At 48.3% G+C, this 19335-nt stretch overlaps 10 protein-coding genes across 10 annotated transcripts; 3 read left to right on the forward strand and 7 right to left on the reverse strand.

Annotated features, from left to right (window-relative positions):
- Nucleotides 1–63: 63 nt before the first annotated feature.
- Nucleotides 64–264, reverse strand: COCVIDRAFT_114837 (hypothetical protein; the record flags this gene model as incomplete). Its single annotated transcript, XM_014695204.1, has 1 exon — nt 64–264. A coding segment is annotated over one exon (201 nt), but the record flags the coding sequence as incomplete, so codon positions are not given.
- Nucleotides 265–1572: 1308 nt separating this feature from the next.
- COCVIDRAFT_80667 (hypothetical protein) lies at nt 1573–2139 on the forward strand (the record flags this gene model as incomplete). Its single annotated transcript, XM_014695205.1, has 1 exon — nt 1573–2139. A coding segment is annotated over one exon (567 nt), but the record flags the coding sequence as incomplete, so codon positions are not given.
- Nucleotides 2140–2721: 582 nt separating this feature from the next.
- Nucleotides 2722–4305, reverse strand: COCVIDRAFT_31643 (hypothetical protein; the record flags this gene model as incomplete). The annotated part of the gene is made up of 1 exon (XM_014695206.1): nt 2722–4305. The coding sequence occupies one exon, from the start codon at nt 4303–4305 to the stop codon at nt 2722–2724; it is 1584 nt and encodes a 527-aa protein (XP_014550692.1).
- A 1579-nt stretch (nt 4306–5884) lies between these two features.
- On the reverse strand, nt 5885–6058 carry COCVIDRAFT_63844 (hypothetical protein; the record flags this gene model as incomplete). The annotated part of the gene is made up of 1 exon (XM_014695207.1): nt 5885–6058. A coding segment is annotated over one exon (174 nt), but the record flags the coding sequence as incomplete, so codon positions are not given.
- A 906-nt stretch (nt 6059–6964) lies between these two features.
- Nucleotides 6965–8051, reverse strand: COCVIDRAFT_20924 (hypothetical protein; the record flags this gene model as incomplete). The annotated part of the gene is made up of 4 exons (XM_014695208.1): nt 6965–7140; nt 7174–7530; nt 7614–7761; nt 8019–8051. 4 exons carry the CDS (start codon nt 8049–8051, stop codon nt 6965–6967), a joined length of 714 nt encoding a protein of 237 aa, XP_014550694.1.
- Nucleotides 8052–8854: 803 nt separating this feature from the next.
- COCVIDRAFT_31645 (hypothetical protein) lies at nt 8855–9386 on the forward strand (the record flags this gene model as incomplete). Its single annotated transcript, XM_014695209.1, has 2 exons — nt 8855–9146; nt 9223–9386. The coding sequence occupies 2 exons, from the start codon at nt 8855–8857 to the stop codon at nt 9384–9386; spliced, it is 456 nt and encodes a 151-aa protein (XP_014550695.1).
- Nucleotides 9387–11380: 1994 nt separating this feature from the next.
- COCVIDRAFT_31646 (hypothetical protein) lies at nt 11381–11794 on the forward strand (the record flags this gene model as incomplete). Its single annotated transcript, XM_014695210.1, has 1 exon — nt 11381–11794. The coding sequence occupies one exon, from the start codon at nt 11381–11383 to the stop codon at nt 11792–11794; it is 414 nt and encodes a 137-aa protein (XP_014550696.1).
- A 420-nt stretch (nt 11795–12214) lies between these two features.
- On the reverse strand, nt 12215–13163 carry COCVIDRAFT_20927 (hypothetical protein; the record flags this gene model as incomplete). Its single annotated transcript, XM_014695211.1, has 3 exons — nt 12215–12877; nt 12932–13058; nt 13120–13163. 3 exons carry the CDS (start codon nt 13161–13163, stop codon nt 12215–12217), a joined length of 834 nt encoding a protein of 277 aa, XP_014550697.1.
- A 1367-nt stretch (nt 13164–14530) lies between these two features.
- COCVIDRAFT_114824 (hypothetical protein) lies at nt 14531–15919 on the reverse strand (the record flags this gene model as incomplete). Its single annotated transcript, XM_014695212.1, has 2 exons — nt 14531–14970; nt 15022–15919. 2 exons carry the CDS (start codon nt 15917–15919, stop codon nt 14531–14533), a joined length of 1338 nt encoding a protein of 445 aa, XP_014550698.1.
- A 277-nt stretch (nt 15920–16196) lies between these two features.
- On the reverse strand, nt 16197–17145 carry COCVIDRAFT_42871 (hypothetical protein; the record flags this gene model as incomplete). The annotated part of the gene is made up of 3 exons (XM_014695213.1): nt 16197–16694; nt 16850–16994; nt 17126–17145. 3 exons carry the CDS (start codon nt 17143–17145, stop codon nt 16197–16199), a joined length of 663 nt encoding a protein of 220 aa, XP_014550699.1.
- Nucleotides 17146–19335: the final 2190 nt, after the last annotated feature.

A 19335-nucleotide genomic window follows, 5' to 3' on the forward strand; every position in this document is an offset into this window, starting at 1 on the left:
AGCAGAGTCAGCGAGCCACAGTACTTCCAGTAACTGCGGCAGGGAGTCGGCTGTCTCCGCCTGCTCCTGGGCCGTAGCCTGCCATATTGCATCATCAATGTACCCATCGGTTTCGTGTCTGACCACGCACTTCAAGCCAACGAAGCGAAAACTGGTGATTCTGTGATATCCGGAGGTTCTAGGCGCGCTTTTTGTACACGTCTTCTCGAAATTACGACCGTTATCTTGGAAGCCCTGAATGACTGTAGTGGTCTCATTCTCCATGCGCGTAATCAGTGCCCTTCTACCGTCAACAATTTCGACCTGTATCTGGGGGGATGCGCTTGAAGCTCCATCCACAAAGCAGAGAAGTTTTCTGATTTGGAACTGAATTATTAGCTGTAACTATCTGAAACTTCTACCAGATAAACATTATTACTGCTAGTTAGGTATAATTTGAGAGTAAGTTTAACGGTGTACGTACATCAAGAGAGTATATACTTTAAGAGAGCACATAGTACGCTACACTCTCCTAGTATAGGCACGGGATATGATCCAGGATTGGGGGAACGCATATCGCTGTGATATCTTCTATATCTGTGAGGGATGCAACCTGAGAGAAGAATTGTATTTGACTAGATACAAGCTATCGAGCTAGATACTGGACACCATGATGGATATGGTGTTTGGACGTGGGCGTGGCTAGTCCCGATCGGGCGTAGCCACAACCGAGGTCACGTGGTCTGGGTCACGTGACCCGGCGGGCCACCCGGGCAGCCCCCCCGGGGCCGGGTGGATCCGGAGTCGGGTGGATCCGTAACAATATCAACCTTAGGAAATTAGTGACAAACTTCCTCTTGATCTTATCAGAGAGCAGATTAAACCTAGAATCAATGCTTGCTTGATCCCTTGTAGTTTCTTCCATAGTAGAGTACATAACATCGAGCTAATTTTTACATTCTGAAACCAGTTAAGCATCTGACTCCCAATCGGCCAGACTTATCATTTTCTCCAATGCACCTGCAAGTGTTGGATCCCATACACCGGCCCGGACTAGTTCTCTTCTGATGTCCGCACAAGTCGTAAAACTTTGTAGTGCATCAGAAGACTTTCCCATCCCTACCTGAGAGGTGCGAAGCAAGAAGTGTGTCAATGCAGCGTCAATATTTAGTTGAGCTGCATTCGGTTGAAATGACTGACTGAAAAGCAGATCTAGAGACGATACCAACCTGCAACAAATTTTCTCCGCACTGGTATACACCGCAGCCGCTCGACGTAGTGCTATTCAAGACACTCAACCGCGTACTCAGCCGCGCTCTCAGACCACTTCCACAGGAGCCAGAGATTGCTCCCAGTCAAGAAAAAAGACTTCTCCCCACTGTTCTAGAATGACTGGTGATCAGTGTTTAAGACAGAGACAGTTCTCAAGTCGTTTGAAGCCACTGGTATATGGCCTATAGAGCCAGAGCGTATACTTGAGAAATTTACCCACCGTCAAGTCTCCCTGAATCTGACTGGTGGAAGATGGACCGGCTAGTTCGTACTGCTGTAGCCGACAGCCATTCAGTGGAGTCAAAGAAGCTAAGTCTTGAACTCCATCACCTCTCTGTCGAGAACCAGCTACTACACCGTGAAATCAACGGGGTAAAAGAGGCTCTTACTGTTAAGAAGAGGCAGAAGAAGCAAAGTAGTTCTCTTGACTCACAGCAGAGACAGGAGTACCACTGTGGTACTGTCTTCTGGTCTCCACGTAAACTTAGAGAAGCACGTGCACGGGAGATAGTGAAACGACAGGAAGAGCACAAGCAGCAGCTCGCAAAAGTTAATAGGAAGGATCTCCAAGTTGCTGCTAAGCTGCTCCGGAAACAGGGGGCAGAGGAAAGGCGTGTGGCGAGAGAGGCAGCCAAAGTAGTGAGGGAGAAGGAGAGAGCAGAAAAAGCAGCTACTCGGGCAGCCCGAGTCGAAGCCCAAACCACTAGAAGAGTGTCTCAAACCACCCAGGATAGGAAGCGTAAAGTTCTAGCAGTACCTCCGTCACTTACTGAGCGCCAGAAACGTGGTGGTCGCTCTACAGCTCCTGCGGCGTCTATAGAGACTGCATCAGCTGCTCCACCTAAAACTATCTCATGTGGCCGTACTATCAAAACTCCAAGTATATATAACTAGTACAAAATGATCGCAAGCCTCTACATACTACCCCACCATAATATCCCGTATATATAGCTGTCGTGGGTGGCTCTACAGCCTCATCTTTGCCATAGTGATTTTGGTGTTGCTAGGGCGTTGCGCGCACGGGCACGGTACAATCGGGTGGCAGAAGTGTGTTCGCACAGAGCACGGGCCCCACCAACGCGCGAACAGACTAAAGTCTTTGTACAGTTGTCAGATTGTGATGGATTATCAAAGACGGTGGAATAACTGATGGATTATTGATCTGATTGATTGTGTTGTTCTATCTGATCTGATCCGCGCTGAGCTGGATGGGCTGGATCGCGGTGGATCGTGCGCGCTGACTAATCACAGAATCCGGGTGCGCTAAGGACACCCGGATTCTATCCACCACCTAGGCCTAGGGGGCTATCAGGAAACTTTTCATAATACCCCCTATGGCCACCTCCAGTTACACCGTAATCTGACAACAGTATGCCGGTACTACTCCATGCTACCTGTAAAGAATCCTTGATCTTTTATAGGAGCGCACCCAGTTATGACACTGGAATCGGGGGAAGTATTGCAACACGCCTAGGATTCACTCCCTGTACCACCACTAAGAAACACGCTGAAGGCAGAAGCAAACGCGTTGCAGATTTGTGTCTTCGGTTCTGCGCAGATATTGTTGGAAAAGTAGTGGGCTCCGTACCACCTTGTGATCTCATTCACAAAGAACGACTTGCCAACAATTCCGTTGTCTGCAACGCCGATGTCGAGGCGAACGCCCACCTCGAGAGACTCAAAGACGACCATGCTGTCGGACCGCGCACGTAGCTCTTCAAAAACGAACAGCGCGAATCGAACGAGATCCGATCGTGTTAGTGCGGGCTCTAGGTCTGCTGGGATAAACTCTCGTGCTGCAAGTTCTTGAGTCTCTTTATTGAACGAAGTCTTTGCAATGGCAAAAACCTGACCAATGCGTCCTCGAATACCCTTCTTGCTTGGTACAGTGGCAATAAAAACTCTGAACTCGCAACTTGGGAGTGATGGAACGAATTCTTGGTGGAACCAATGTGCCGAATGGTCGGCACCATCTGCTGGCGTTTTGGACGACTTCCCTGTTTTCCGTGATTTGTTTTTCCGACATCCATCTCTCTGCGATTGGGTTTCTGATGCATGCGTCTCTCGATCACAGGTAAGTTGATATTGCTCTCCACGCTCCCGAACATGGACGTGCGCAGCGCAGCCACTCTGGGTTCTTTTGTGTACTGTTTTCTCGTAGTTCTGGAGCTTGCATGGACCATAACCAAAACATGTCATGGGCCGATATGAGAACTCTTCTGAAGATGACTGAGCCACATCATCTAAGGCCCGGATGTCCCCTAGCTTGTCCATCTCCTGCCGCGCTTCGTCCTCATTCGGGTAAACCCGGAATGATGTTGGATGGATGGGTTTCAGCAGGCGTACTACTCTGTAGACTGTGTTAAGGGTAGGGTTGGTGGGCTCGTTTGTGGTCCAGTGCAGGAACAGTACAGTGCGTAGCGACTTTTCGCTTTCATCTGTACAGGAACGGGATAGCAGATTCCGCGGAAATGGGGCTAGCCAGTCCCATGTATGCGCTTCGATGGAAAACGTATTCCCTGCTTTCGCTTTTGTGGCTAAAAGCGTGACCAGACCCTGATGTATATACCAGCCTTCATTGCCCATCGGTGTGACTGTGTTGCGCAAATTCATTGAATCGGCTTGTTCCAGCCAGGGATCGTGACCAAGACTTTTGCGATCGTCACGGAAAACCTGGAGAGCGAGAGTAGCGGTTTCTTTGAGTGGTTTTGTGTCAGGGAAAGAAACCCATATCAGCTTGTCCCAAGACGCATATGGTGCACGGAGGGAGCGTGTGGGCGCTGCTGCTTGCGAAACCAATAAAGATCGGTGCGCCACGTTGAGATTGTCATTCAGACTGCCAAGACTGTTTATCGCAGCGCGCTGGGACAGTTTATCGGCACGCCTTGCTCTTGCCTGCCTAACTCGACGCTCGCGATGATCTTTGCACAGAGTGTGGCCTCCAGGGTTCTCATAACACGAGAGACTGAAAGCACAAAACCCTGCCATAGCGTGCGCTTTTATCCGCTCACGATACGTGTTATTTGACTTTTGTTGGCTGAGGGAGGCAGGCATGGAGCGGGTGGGGATCGGGCTCGAAGCAGGGCGTGAAGCAGGGCGCGAAGCAGGGCGTGAAGCAGGGCGCGAAGCAGGATGAAGCAGGATGAAGCGGGACGAAGCGGGATGGAGCGGGATGGAGCGGGATACACAGCTCGAGATGTTGGCTTGGCGTTCCGCCTAATTTGTCCGCACAAGATTGGGTCAACTAACGCAAATCCCAAGCTTCTCCACAAAGGGCATCATCATCCAGTATCTCCCGCAGCAGCTATGCGAATCCAAAATGTTCAGTCTAGATCTCTTGTCTAATCTTTTGCGCTCTATTGACGTGATGCTAGGACTTCCGGACGGCGTGAAATATCCCCAGGCGTCAGTAATGGCGTTGGCGTTGGCGCTGGGTAGCCGCATCTCCTGGCACTAAGTAGCGTCGGTTATTGATGTAGATAAGTTGAGAGTTCTTACTCTCTCTTGCACTACATACCGGCCAAATTGCCCCGCTCACAGTGCAGGCTAGCCGGTCTCCGGTATCACCAATACCAGCAATTGCAAACCTACTTTCGTTGCTCATTTTGCATTTTCGGTGAGGTCAAAAAAGAGAAGATATAAAGTCTCTCCCTGCGTAACAGAAAACCCGGTGGGCCGGAATGAACCAATGAGAACGTGAGGTCAGCAGTCATCCCCGCGAGATGCTGAACCTCATTGGCTCATTCCGGCCCACCGGGTTTTCCGGCACATAGGGAAGGATGGTAACGTTGTCTTCAAGAAGCAGAAGAAAAGCAGAGCCGATTGAACTGTCGGGCTCGGGTGACTCTTTCAAGGACCCAAGGCTAAGTCATGTGGTTCCAGTTGTCGCAACGCCTGCTATACGTACTTCTCGTGAGGGAAGTGCACTTTTTGTCAGCAATGCGCAGTCCTCTCGAACCACGCTGATGCACATTGGCAGGCAAGGCTCCAACATTGACCTAGCAGATTTGCTAACGGGTTTGCCAGTCTAGCCCTTGTCAAGAAATGATTGCATCGATATCCTCATAGAAACACCCATCGCTGTTGCTAATTCGCAACCCCCGGGAATATGGCCGTACTGTCACATGTCATGACTCTCAACATAGTAGCCCCCGGTGCAGGCGTATATAGATCAATGCAATTGTGCTCTACCCGTGACATCTGCTTCGGAATCTGATCAGGCGACCGCTCTATCTTTGTATAGTTAGATGTAAGGCACACACATATCACGAGACAAGTATGAAAACTTGGGATGTAGATGCAACTATTAAGGCGCGCATGCGCTGAAAACTACCATAGTCCTCCGTTATTTAGGTCTCGACGAATGACTATGCGCTACATCTCATATTAATCATTAAGTTGTAGTGCCTGGAAGAGTAGCGTTGCCGTGTTTGACGTTCTCGCACAACTGACTCTTGGACTGGCTGTTGATAGCAATCCTCTCGTCGAGAACACTGCGCCGCTCGCAGTGCGTGGCAAATGTCACGAGAACCATTCGGTTTGTTCTACTCCGTTAGTCGAGCTTTGCACCTTGCTTCCCGTTGCGGCAACTGGCACCAATCTTCTCGCCACGCCATGCTCTAGTTTTTGTACCCACTTCAGTTACGAATCTCGCGCACAGGTTTTCCTTGCGAAGAAACGGAATCTCGGTGATAGCCTTAAGTACAGCGCTTTTACCGGATGACTGGTCACCGCATACTACAAGCTGGGGTAGTTCCACAATGCCATTGAGACCTGTACATCGCAGCTTGTCTACAATATCCATAACTTTCCGCTGATCTACAGACTATGAAGCGTGCAGAGAGCTCGTAGTGACAGAATCCGGGTCGATAGGCACTGGTGTGATTGGCATCTTAACGCCTTCAAACTCGGAATCGCTAGACAAACTGCTTGCCATGTTGGTAGACGAAATTTTGATGTAGGCGGAGTAGATAACACTGGGGAGTTGAAGTGGTTGAAAACCGGTAGTAGAACAAACAGCAGGGTTGATTAGATATAAATCGAAAGGGGTTGCTGTAGTGAAGGCGGAAAAAACAGACAAGCAGGCGTTGTGGGCGGAAGCAAACCTTCGCCTCTTACTATGTCCCAAGGATCTGGATGACACTATTGGAAGCTCATCCGAAGCGTGTGGGTTCCCTATATTATCGATAGAAGTTGCACGAATTTCTAGCATGATTTGAACCATTATTTAGCACTTCTGTAGTTCTGCGCGACCCTAACGCTAAGCCTATTTCAGCGCGATTCAGGGGGCTGATTCGCGCTAGACTGTAACGGGCGAGAATCCGTGTCTGATCCGTGTTGCATACGCGCATTTTTGGATCAGGGTGCGTGATTACCCGATCAGGATGGATCGGGGGCCAAGTCACGTAGCATCATATACTAGGTATTGTAGTGATCCCAAAGTGAATCGCAGTATTGAACGCAGTGCATTCAATTGCAGTGTTACATGGAGAATTCAGATATTCACATGACACCCGCCCACATCATTACCTGTGGACACCCTCGGGTCCATTTCTAGGCTGCCGGTTCCCTGTATTCTGTTTCCGTAGAGACTCCTAAGTCCGAGTACAATTTGTCAGCATCTCTTTTAATGGAATTATAATCCCTTTCCATCTGTTCAGCTGAACTCATAATCAACGCCATATCGTACTCTGATTGACCAAGATAGGTCGGATTAACGCCAAGACTTCTCAGATAATCTTCCTTTCTGGCCACCGAGATTGCCTCCATATCCACATGCCAGATCTTCTCCATCCAACAGACAGTTATGAGGAAGTGAAGTTTCATGATTGAATTTTGGAAAGACTTCCTTAGTTGTCTTGCTGCACGTATCGAAACTTGTTAGCGACCCTATCCAAGGTGTACTAGCAACAGGGATCTTACCTTCCACGTATCTACTGACCTGTGATGAATGGTTATACACCGCTGTTGGCCCAGCTACGAGGGCTGTTCCACCACCAAGAATGCCGCCTATGCCGAGAGCGGTGGAAGCGGCGCCAGCCGTCACCCAGCTGTAGAGAAAGCAGCCTGCAATGGCAGGGGGCCCCAAGAAAAAGCCTGCTGCATACAGAGCAACTATGCCGCCTGTAATAGCTGCGGCTCCTATTTTCTTGTTCGTACTGTCCTGCTTCAACTTCAGTATGGACTCAAGTTTCCTTAAGCCGTTCCTCAGGTCAGGATATAGTAGCAGCAGTTTGCGTGTAGCTACCATTGCTTCCCAAATGTCTTCACCAGACGAGTCTGTGGAGGACAGTTAGTTTCCCTGCAACAAGATCCTCAGGCTCAATGCCGAGCAAACAAATGGATATTGAGGACAGACCTACCGTTGCGTATATTTTTCGCTCGAGATACTGCAGCAACGAGAGCTTCCTCGAACATCCGTTCAATTGTTGCAGTAGCCCCGGCTATTTCTTTAGTTGCCTTTCTGATGGCTGCCTCGTTATTTCTGTCAGCATCCCAGGCATTTTGAATCTGTGGCTGTTAGAAAGAGGCTAGTCGAATGGGATTGAGCAACGAACCGCCGTAGCTAATTGTTCAATGATTTGTAATACCCCTTCCAGATTTTGTTCGGTGGTCCTCTGCCCAGAAATCGGCGGGTTGGCGGCCGTCGCCAAATAAGATCTGACGAGGCGAAGGAGGAAACTGAGTGGAAGAGCACTGTTCCGAAAACGAGTCAGTATTGTCAGCAATCTTCTCAGATACAGGAACTGGAAGCTTTCCGTACGCACTACCTCCCACGAAGTTTGATGGGCCTGTTGCATCGTGAACGATACTATCTGCTTTGACGGCCAAACTCTGCACGAGTCTCCCTTGAGCATACGTATTTTGCCGTTTTTGTTCCACATGCATTAGATATATGTTCATGCAAATCATAGAACCGCCAAACAGACGTCGAAACGCGTTCAGGTCGATTAGTTGTACCAGTTGGGCCCACAGTTCTCGGCAATTCGGCAGGGCCACGTTCGTGTGTTCGTGGGTATAGAATCGATGAACGAAATCAACCTATCAAAGACCCTTAGTGAGGACTCGAAAGCTAGATAAGGGAAAACGAGTGAGACGGGCGGAAGAGATATTACCCCACAGCCGATCTTCTTACCTGAACCGAAACAATACGATCTAGTCGGGTCATCCCACGTTTTACAGGCACGAGGCGACAAAACCATGGAAATTCTTGTCTCTTCTTGTTAAGTTCTCTCAGATAGCATGCGAACAGGCGTGCTAGCCTCGTACGGTGCTCCAGAGTCTCTCCATCAGGATGCCGATGCCAATAGTCCAATCGCAAGGTAAGTCTTCCGCGGTTAGGGAGGGCTACAGCGTCCGTTGTGTCTCGCCGAGACATGGGAGAGGCAAATAATTACATGAAATAATGAAAGATCGCCCTTTAGGTTGATGAAGTACACAGAATCCTATGCGTCGTAGGACCAGGACAAGCAGCGAGCACGGACCAACTGTGGGGGTGCCAAGAAAAGGCCGTCTTAGCTCGTGCAAGCTAAGCCAGCGCATCACGAAGTGTCATTCCGTCCTTTCGGGCATGACATACAACCCATGTTACCTCTTCAGCACGATGAACTTCGATATAAGAGATTTGGCAACGTTTGACGACGATCGCGCGGAGACGCAAAGCCTTCTGGCACTACCGAGTACACGAAGTGAACACAATGCAACCTCATCGGATCAAGTGGGCATCTACTCCCCAGCCCAGCCGAACATCTCATCCAACCCTGATGAAATTGACATGTGGGACTATTTCGAATCCACTAGGCGTTCCGCCAGTTACCATTTGGATGAGTACTTTCACTTTCGCGAGGATGTAAGGAGTGAATCCGCTCCTGAGCAGCCAGAGTTACAAGATTTAGGTATGTACAACACAATATACCCCCAAACAATCAGCATCTCGTGTTTATCTTGCAGTATTTCTGACCCTCTAGACAGTGGACCAGAAGCGTAAAATGCCAAAACAGTCGGCCTGGCGCCTAAAAGTGGCTCGGGATAGCTTATTGAACGAATTGGAAACGTCGACCCACCTTCTGGACATCATGTCCGGAATAGCAAAGAAAGGGCTAGCAAAGTATTATGTCCTTTTAGTCCTTCTGTAGGTGATTCGGGCTTCTTGCTCTCCCACGTGTAATCAAATCTACACATGATAAAGGCCAAGGCTTTTCAGCTAACAATTTGCTAACCAGAGGTACCACTTCAAAATTAACGAATTCTTCATCGAGTACGGTGTCTGATTTTATGTGGGCATCCTCAGTTGTTGCAATGGTACCGACAGCGAGCTATATAGCTTATAGAAGTTGTAGGCGGGCCGTTATCACTCTCTGTAAAGTAGTCATCGAGCGGATGCATAAAAAAACTCTTGAAAACACACTGGAAATGGATGACAAGGAGGATCTCAATAGTCTGAGATTTAAAGCGCTATGGTGGATAAATTATTTATGCCATGGTTGATACCAATAGTAATCCAAAGACCAAAGTTATGGCTCTACGCCATCTTCTCTTATGAATTTCGTGCGAAAGCGGGGTCATAAAAGTAAACGGTAGCACATGATTTGGGATCAAAGTCTAAGGATAGCATTGGGTCCATTCTTCAAATGCTGATGGTTAAGGACATAAATTGACTCTGCCCTTCATATTTCTCGGCCCGGTGTGCGTCCACGAGGAGTGAGGTACGTTAACTTACCCCTCACATTTTTGAAGCGCAGCAGGATATTCGCCACGCATGGAAAGACGTAATAGGCAAACAACTGATAGGGGCTTGAATATATCCGAATGCAGTGATGAGCCTCTAAGCACCATTTTCCTATGCAATTGCCTGAAGCGGCCTTCCGCCAGTCTTCTGAAAACGGAATAGTATCTTCTCTTCGAACTAAAATTGGCTCAAGGATAACCCCCTAGAACCTGTTTAGTGACAGTGGTATTTACAGAATACAAGAAAAGGTACAAAATCTTTAGACTCGACACCGCTAGCAGGGAGGGCGGTCGAGCCGCATTACCACTAGCCTTGAAGGATTGCGGCGCAGCGTTTCGAGTCACATCCTTCGTTCTGCTTACTGGCTATAAGCGTAATCAAGAGTGTCAGCATCCAGGGTCATGAAGCAGCAACACAAGGCCGCAAAAGGGTGGCAAAGCTAGAAGAAGGGAAACATGGTCTTATGTCGCAGCCTATATATGCAAGGTCGCAGAAGCAATGACTTCAGCTGAGCCGAAGCAACAAGCCACTGCAACGGCAACAAGGATACACTACCTCAACAAGAAAAAGCAATGGCTATACACCACAAGACAAGTGAAAATATCCGATAACAGAAACAATACAGATCAATCTACCGCACTTACGCGTGCAGCATCTTGCTATGTGGGTGAATGATAAGTGAGAGTAGATCGAATAATACATCCTATGTAACTATGTAACGTTACACGCTTCGATCGGATACCGAACGCACGCCTAGTTGATGCTTACAGCTAGCGTGAAGGACCCCGCTCAGCCCACCACGTAGTCATCCCCGTCGTGCTCATATCTATATCACTAACTAGTTAACTAGCACAGGCATCACCGCTCATAATTGCTTTCATTCTTGGGCACTGGCAAATCCGTGGCTTCTCCTTGCACATATACTCGTGCTTACGGCCGAGTTTTGCCCCTTTCTTGTTTGTTTATTTAGCAGCTCGCTTGGCACTAGCCGTTTTCGCATCGACAGTGAAGTCGTAAACAGTTTTGCAGACGATCGAGAACTAGTTAAAGGTCTGGAAAATCTCGACGAGATTCATGCTCCTATAATTGATTTACATGACTGACAGGGCCCATACCTGCAATTCGTGCAAGCAATGCAATCTGTTAGCCCCTCAAATCGAGTCCCATCTCCGCTTCGAGACCCTCCAGTTATTCTTTTCCGCACGGAATGTCATGACAGGAATTCGGCGGCATACAATTCGGCCTTTCGGAATCACAAGATAGTGTCTAGGAATCCACATATAGCATTGACTAGAGAAGCTTTCGACAACTGTCTCTCATGGAAGAAAATTGATACACCTTTGATACCTTTCACTGGGAGTTGGGAAAGGGCGATGAGGCGAATACAGAGACTTCTACAAGATGGCAACAAAGAGATTTTCATCAGCAATCTGGGCAAAAGGCTTGCAGAATGTTTATGACGCAAGTGAAGTTGCCAAAATGCTGAGATACAACAACGATGGCAGCAACAGATGGAATCAAGATGGCGAATACCTTATCCACAGAGGGATCTCGGCAGATGATAACAGATTGTTGGCCGTGTTTGATGGACAAAAAGAGCAGCGTCTCGACTTAGGTATACCTGGCCTTACTGGATCCACCACCGTCCCAGATGGATTCATGTCTACCATACCTGGAACAGCCGGAAATGAAAAGCTCGAAAATACAAACTACATGCACACTGGGATCCGTGGGGAGAGTGCGCAACTATGGTATCTCATAGCGTTCATGGTTAGAGCCTTTGACTCGCCTTGGATATCATTTGTGATTGAATGACACACATTTGATTCTTGCGTCCATCTTTCATAAATATAGTGTTGTAAACGATCCGGGGCCGAGCGAGGTTGTATGACTGTTGCTCACACAGTGAAACCGCAACGAATAAGCGCTGAAATCTCAATATTCATAGATACAGAGGAATCGTTTTCTCATCAGCATCTATAGGCTCTAACTTCAAATGACATAATGCGATGGAGCCATCGATTTCACACAGGAAGCACTGGTAAGGTAATGGGTAACAAGTACTATGAAAATTCAAAAAAGTCAACATTACTCTAGCTGACTCAGAGAGCAGCTCAACCAAGAACGATCTTGCGATTCAAACATGTATCAGTTGTTCCGATATATCAAGATTTTTTGTCTTTCTTCCAGAGCCAGTCTTCTAAGTTGGTCGTGTCAAGACTCTAAAGGCCGCCCTTACGGCTTCACGTTCCAACCTAGCTCCTTGCCCTTTGCGTCCAGGATGCCTAATGCCAAACCACTAAACTGTATGAGCAGTTTCCTGATCTCAGGTGCTTGAGTAAGCTCCATGTGCTTCGCAATAGTTTGGCTGACCAGATCCCTAAGACCAGCGTCATCTTCAGGTGTGGTTGAGAAAGCATGGCTTGCCGCGATGTGGAAGTCTGGGGTGTTCCAGAAATGGTTGCAGACTCTATTGAACTTCTCTTCCGCAAGCTTCCTCAGGCCCACAACTTCGTATTTGTCGGCCATTTCATACATTTTGCTGTGCGTAAGAAGTTGTGATGACGATCCAGTGAGCGTAGGAGTATCGCAGATCGGACAAGTAAATCCTCTGCATGTGTAACCGCAGGTTTCACCACAGTAATGGTGTGGACAAAGTCGACTACTGTGACAACAATCAAGTCGTTGATAGCAAGTATGAGGGAACACAAGATGATAGTCTTGTTTTTTGGATGACAACTTCCCACGTTTGACTGGCGTGGAAATGGTCATCGTCGAAAGTGACTCAGCAACCGGAGGTAGCTGCGGCTCGTATTCACCCTCATACAGATATTGAATGAGAAGCTTTACAGTCTCCGGCTCATCCTCGGGTAAGTCGAGTTTGCCGCTCTCAGTTTCCTCCCCTCACATTTAGCTAAGCTGGGTTCACAACCAATGTGCAAAGTCACTTACCTGCCCACCGAAACTAACCGCACGTGCAAAAAAACCTGCTCGATTACAGACGATGACCTTATGGACTTTATATGTATCACTACCGCACGTGATTTTGAAGTCAGAGTAGGCGCCAGATGCTAAGGAACTGCGTAAGTGTGAGCATCAACGCAATTATCAGAGCGAAATTTCCAACGAGATTCAAACACCTTTTGAGTGAGTCGAGCACCTGCTTTTGCGGTGTAGTTGCCATGACATCAAGGAAACGTGGGTGAAAGTGACCAAAAGGAAACGCAACAGAAGATTATTGTAAGAGGGGGGCCAAGTCAAGATCGCTTCGATCGCCAGAGGCTAAGCGGCGAGCGAAGCGAAAAGAAGTGACTACAGTAACTAGTCACACTGTGAAGCAAGGTTTGGAAATCACTGGGCCATAGCTTCCGCTGATAGCGCGGGGTCGCTTGTCGCTGCTCATGCTGTTATTGGAGCCAAGAGCCACTGGCTTGATCCGACGCCAAATCACAGGACTCGACACCCGATTTAGCCGATCGTCTTTGGGCGTTCTGGTGTGCATGATAGGCAGTGATGCAGTGATGTCATCGAGTTTAAGCGGGAACCCAGATCCTTCCGAAATTATCCCGTTCTCAGATTTGAGGCCACCGAACCGGGGCAGCAAGGCTGCGATGATTGTAGCTCTACAGGAAGCTGTTAGCTACCTAAACTGCGCGAACGAGATCATGTTTTATGGGTGCAGGAAGCGTAGATTCTGGATACATCGCTATACACGTCCGGATACCCTCTGCCGGTGACCACATAGAGAAGTAGTTGTCTCTTCGCAGAAGCACTCAGCGTTACATTTGGGCATTGGCAAAGGGCGAAGACCAAAGCGCCTATATGCTTGCAAAAAGCTTTCGTAATCTGGTTGGCATACTTTCTCAGATCAAAACGCTGTCGCGGCGAGCATTGTTTGGGTTAGCATACCGATGGAAAAATGCAATAGTCTTTTGCTTCTTTGTAAGATCGATCAAGAAGCAGTAGCATCCTCGCTTTGTCGAATCAAGGTTCACAATAGCAACATAAAGATTCGAGGAGAAGGTTGACGAACGTCCGAGATCAGTAAGTACGTCACGTGATTGCGGCACGGTTGAAAGAACTGCGGTGCGGCGTCTCAGGCCGCATCCTTCAAACTGCTTACTGGTGGGCCGTGCTGCAGTCTGCTCAGCTCCTCGGTAGCGCCAAGAGATAGTGATAGCTAACCACGTAACGTGATTAGAAGGATTGCGGCACAGCGTTTCGGGTCACACCCTTCGTTCGGCTTACTGGCTGTAAGCGTAATCAAGAGTGTCAGCATCTAGGGTCATATAGCAGTAGAATTTCTAGCATGATTCTAGCTCTTATCAAGCACTCCCACGATTCTGCGGAGCCCTACTGCTAAGCCTAATAGAGTTTAGCTTTGCAATTGGGGGGCCCACTCTAGAACCGAATACCTGAGTGGAATTAATACGTTTTATATCTATGTTGTTACCTAGCCCCTCTAGTGGATAGATACAATAAAAGCAACAAACAATATGTATGAAAACGATCCGAAATTATATTTATAATGTTTAAAGCTGAACATTTGGATTAGCTTTGAAATGAAACTTGGCTGTTATCCCTGAAGCCCTGCAATTTTAATCCTCTTACTTTAGCCATGGCTTCCTGGACCACTTCGTCAATCTTGACATTTAGACTGCACGGGTGAACCTCAGCCCTATTGTGGTCGTGTCTTCTGTAGTAGTCGTAACAGTCGCTTTTGACCCACCACTTCGTATTCTTCGCCATTCCGCTGGTATTGCATATTTCATTGAGGCTGATTCCCATAAAAGGATTCTCTGGCCGGGGTAAGAGACAACCCCATCTCTCCATATATCTCATCAACGCGCCAAAGAGAAAAGCTCCACATTGAAAAGAGTAAGATGGATTATGGGAGCAGGAATAGTTGAAGTCTCGATAGACCCCAAGTAAGCGGTGCAATTCAGAGATAAGGTGCTCAAGGGCATTGCATCGAATGCGGTCGATACTAGCTGATCAGAGTTAGCAATTGGAACCTGGATCGAGGCAGGTCAAGACTATACATGTAATCCCCTGGTGGATCGGCAAATCTAGGGTTTGAATCCAGCCCTTACTCTCTTTGATCGCCACAGCCGTCGCTTTCTCAAATTCTTCGCACATGCAGAAAACTCGAGAGATGCAGATCCACAACATAAGGTTGCGGCAATAAGAAGATGGAATCGCGGCATTACGCCTCACATTAGCAATCCAGTCCTTGGTATCACGCTCGATCACCTCTGCATTTCCAAGCTCGTAGTAATCGACAAGAACTGCGATCTTTGCGAGCATCTCCAAGCTTACAGTAGCCGGAACTTGGCGTGTTCGGACGTGGAAAATGTTGAGAAGAATGAGGAGAGCTTCTTCGTCCCAATCGTTGGCTTGGATGTGGTACCGTCCGTCTGATGGATTTCTCAAGGATTCAACAAACTCCTCTCTTGTTAATGTGCGCCTAAACCATGGTGAAGCTAGCATCAAGTGGCGAGATGAGACGAGATAGTGAATCTCATCATCTTCCGACTGGGTCGGCCCTGAGGCGGGCTCGGCTAGTTCGACGCTTGGGTTCTCTACTCCACCAACGACTCTTGTTGCTAATTTCCGATCGTGAACAAGTCCTTGCTCTTCAGATAATGCTTCACTGGAAAGCTCGGCGTGCTCGCCATTGCCCTCTGGAACGTTCGAGACAGTGCTATTGCGGGAGGCTCTACCGCGCATTCGGGCTTTCTTCTCCTTCTTTGACAGCTCCTTGCCCGTCCGATCATCCTCGAACGTCTGAGCATGTATGAGATGTTCCTCTTCCGACTCAGGAAACTCAATTTGAGAGGATACGAGCGTCTCGTCCCACGGGGTGAAGTTTTTGCAAGGATTCTTAAGGATGATAATTGTATCTGCAAACGTATCAATCTCATGTGTGACCAACGACATGATAGTGGTTGATTGATGTGATAGCGGACATACAGGCATAATTTGTATGACATATAATCAGGCTGTGCTTTGGCGCACTCTTGGAGCAGTTCGGCTGCTTATTCTAAGCCTTGGCAAGTGGGTTGCAGCAGGAAATTTCAGCATTCCGGGATCTTCATCACGATTGGACAACACGTTTCACCGGTTTGCGGGGACCGAGATAAGCTAACGCTATCTTTGCTGCTTAGATCCTTGACTATCTAATCCAAGAGGTCTATACCCATGGCCACTATTATAATTAGTCCTTTACCGTTCTCCAAAAATCTCCTACAAATTCACTGCCTTCTTCCATATACTTGATGAATTCATCACATTTTCCGATTGTGTCAATCTCGCACACAATATACTCAACCACGAGTCTCCTCTGGTCGCCGATAATTCCGTCGTCGTTTCTATCTGGCAGATCTGGGTTCGAGTACGCACTTCTCGTAAGCCGAATGATGTCTCCAACGCGCTTTGTGTACAACTTGAAGTTCATTAGTGTCTTATGCAGCTTGTAGAGGGTTAGCGCTTTGAGTGGCATTATTAGACGTAGATGCGCAAANCAGTAGAGCCGTGCGTGGGCGAGGAGGACTGGCGTGAAGTTTTGGTCTGCGGCACTATTAGATTTGGGTTGGAAGTGCTGCAGGATCAGATCTTTGGGGCCGCCATCATTTAGGTAGTTTCGGCTGTTAAATTGAGTGCGTAGTGAGGTTCTTGAGATGTTCCTTGCTACGTATTGAGACTCAGATACTGGCTGGGCGGCAGGTTCTTCGCATGCCGGAGCTTCTCCGGGGTAACACTCCATGGAAGGAGGTTCTTCTGAAGCAGGGATTCATCCCAGACCGGAGCCACTCCATTGTCGTCGTTCTGCTCGTTCTTCTCAGGTGCACAGCTCGGTCCTAGTAGCACTTCTCCCAACGGAGGTACCGTATAGTCCCCGCGGTAAGCGTATTCGCAGAACCGAATGAAATCGTTAACCATGACATCTTCGATCCTCGCACATCGCGTTTCAGACTGCTGCATTCCACCACTAATAAGTGCATCTAGTTGCGGACTAGTAGCAGCAACCGCGGCCGCATGCACCACGACAGGCTTTCCCTCCTGGCCAACGAAGGTGAACTGAGGTGATTGGATAAAGCTGTCGAGCTTTAGCTCAACAGGGTCGGCATTAGAAATAAAACTCACTCTTCGAAGGTTGGAGCCATGTGTACATAACGAATCTTGGATGACTTCTGCAGAGTAAAGAATAGAAAAGTCAATTCTTGACTTGAATGAACTCGCTATGTGGGAGGCTTGGGAAGAAGATGAGAAGATGAGAAGATGCGGGGTTGTGCGGCAAGCAGCTACATGCTACGCATTGACTGGTTTTCCAAGGCTGAAAATGCAATTAACACAGCATTATTGCTAAATGCAATGGCTTCCAACAGTATTGGTCGCCGGGTTTTGCCGACTGCATCTTGCTGGAAAACCTCGATTTCTGACACAAATTGACTTGAAGCCAGAGCTAACATAACATGCAGGAGCCTCTATTCCTAGATAGCGATGCTAACCTAATGTAGGTATTGCGACAGTTCACGTTCGCAAATAATCGAATACAGATAAGCTCGATGCTTACATAGTGGATAAGGCATAACTAGTTAGCGTCAGCGCTGCTTCGTCAGCGCACACGCACACTAGGAGGATGATCCACTCGCGTGGGCCATCTTGTAGCGTAGCTGTAAGTAACTTTCTTCTCCTAACTACATAGTTACACTCACTCGTTATGTATGTAGATGGCAAGTGATAACTACTAGTGTAGTTATGTGGGCAATGGCTGACAGCAGCGATTGCGTTGCAGAAGTGGCCGAAGCCGGGCCGTACGTAAGGCTGGTTGACCATCCCGCGCTGCAAGCGAGGTTGAGCGCGGGATGACTTGATTGCGACCGTAAGCACTTTGAAGAGTACGTCGGCTCGGCGCATGATACGAATTGTGCCGTGTTGACGCGACTGCTTGCAAGTAAACAGCTTACGCTTTCCAACTGACAGATCTCAATTGGACTTCCTGATGCGTCGTAGTGCAACCAAGGGCAATAGGCCAGTTTACTGCATAAACAAAAAACGGCAATTCCCCAGGCTTCTTGCATTTACATACACACACACACACAATTTATTTACGCCCGGCGGCCGAGCCGAGAGGGCTACTAGCGCTAGTCTAACTTTACACTTCTTATGCTACATCTTGGTCTCAGCCCATATATCTTCTTTGTCCCACTTCTTTGTATAGCTTGTTATCTTAGGTCAAAGCCCTTACTCAATATCTTGGCACGCTTCTTCTTTATCTACTATCACTCCTCATCAGGTGCTCGTGGGTTAGTATTGTTAGTAGCAGACTAGCTTAGAGTCGGCTTCTCCAAGAGATTCTCTAAGTGTTCAACGTCCTATCTTCGGCGGCTAAAGCGCTGTCTGCTGTCGGTTGCACGAGGCTGCTAATAAGTTTACGTTAGTAGCTAACTATAGTTAGTTTACCTAGTAGTTAGTTAAATGCTAGTTTGCATCCAGTCTCCGTGTTGCTATTGCGAATCGTATCGTCGCTCGCACTGCGTCCATGTCTGGCTCCCATTTCGCGTTGTCTGTCGCTGTTTTGCCGCCTAGGTAGAACGATATACTCCCTCGGTCCGTCTGCGTGCATTGTAGCATTTCGGTTCGCTGCGTGGTCCACTTTCTGCACCGGAGTAAAAAGTGCTCTACTGTCTCTGCTGCCTGTCCGCATTCGCATTGGTCTGTTGTCGATGCTTTGATTCGATATCGATACGTGTTTAGCTGTGCCATGCCTGTTCTAAGCTGGGCAAGTACACTGCTCTCTTTCCGCGACAGTCCGTCGTAGAGCTGTCGTGTGTGCTTTCCTGGCAGTGCCGTGTCGATTTGTCTAGAGTATGCTCCTACGTCTCTTGGCACTTTCTTAGTTATGCCTCGCTTTCGTGCGATATTGTGCGTAGTTGATCGTATTCTAGGAAGCTGTGTTTGTATTCTGGCAGTCAGTCTGGTTGCCATTTTCGCCTCTTGCTTGGCGAGGCTTGCGAGCTCGCACTCTTCGCTTGTAGGTAGCCATAGTACTATCACCGTATTACCGTCTCTTCTTAGTGTCTGTACCGTCTTGTAGAACTGGCTTATGTAGCTTTGCCCAGATTGCTGCCGCGGTCTTCTAAGTGTGAGCACCGCAGCCTTGTTTCTTGTTATTAGTACAATGCTGCGAAACCTCAGCTTCGGCAGCCTGCTCAGCGCCTCAGCCATTGCCGCTAGCNCTGCCGCGTAAGGATTCTGTTCCTCTCTCTTGCCTAATGTGACGGAGAAAGATTGTTTCTCGTTATTCTGCGTGCTGATTGCGCCTCCCATTCCGACTACTCCGTTCCGCGCTG

The sequence above is a fragment of the Bipolaris victoriae genome (genome assembly GCF_000527765.1).
Source record: "Bipolaris victoriae FI3 unplaced genomic scaffold scaffold_172, whole genome shotgun sequence".
NCBI classification, from domain to species: domain Eukaryota; kingdom Fungi; phylum Ascomycota; class Dothideomycetes; order Pleosporales; family Pleosporaceae; genus Bipolaris; species Bipolaris victoriae.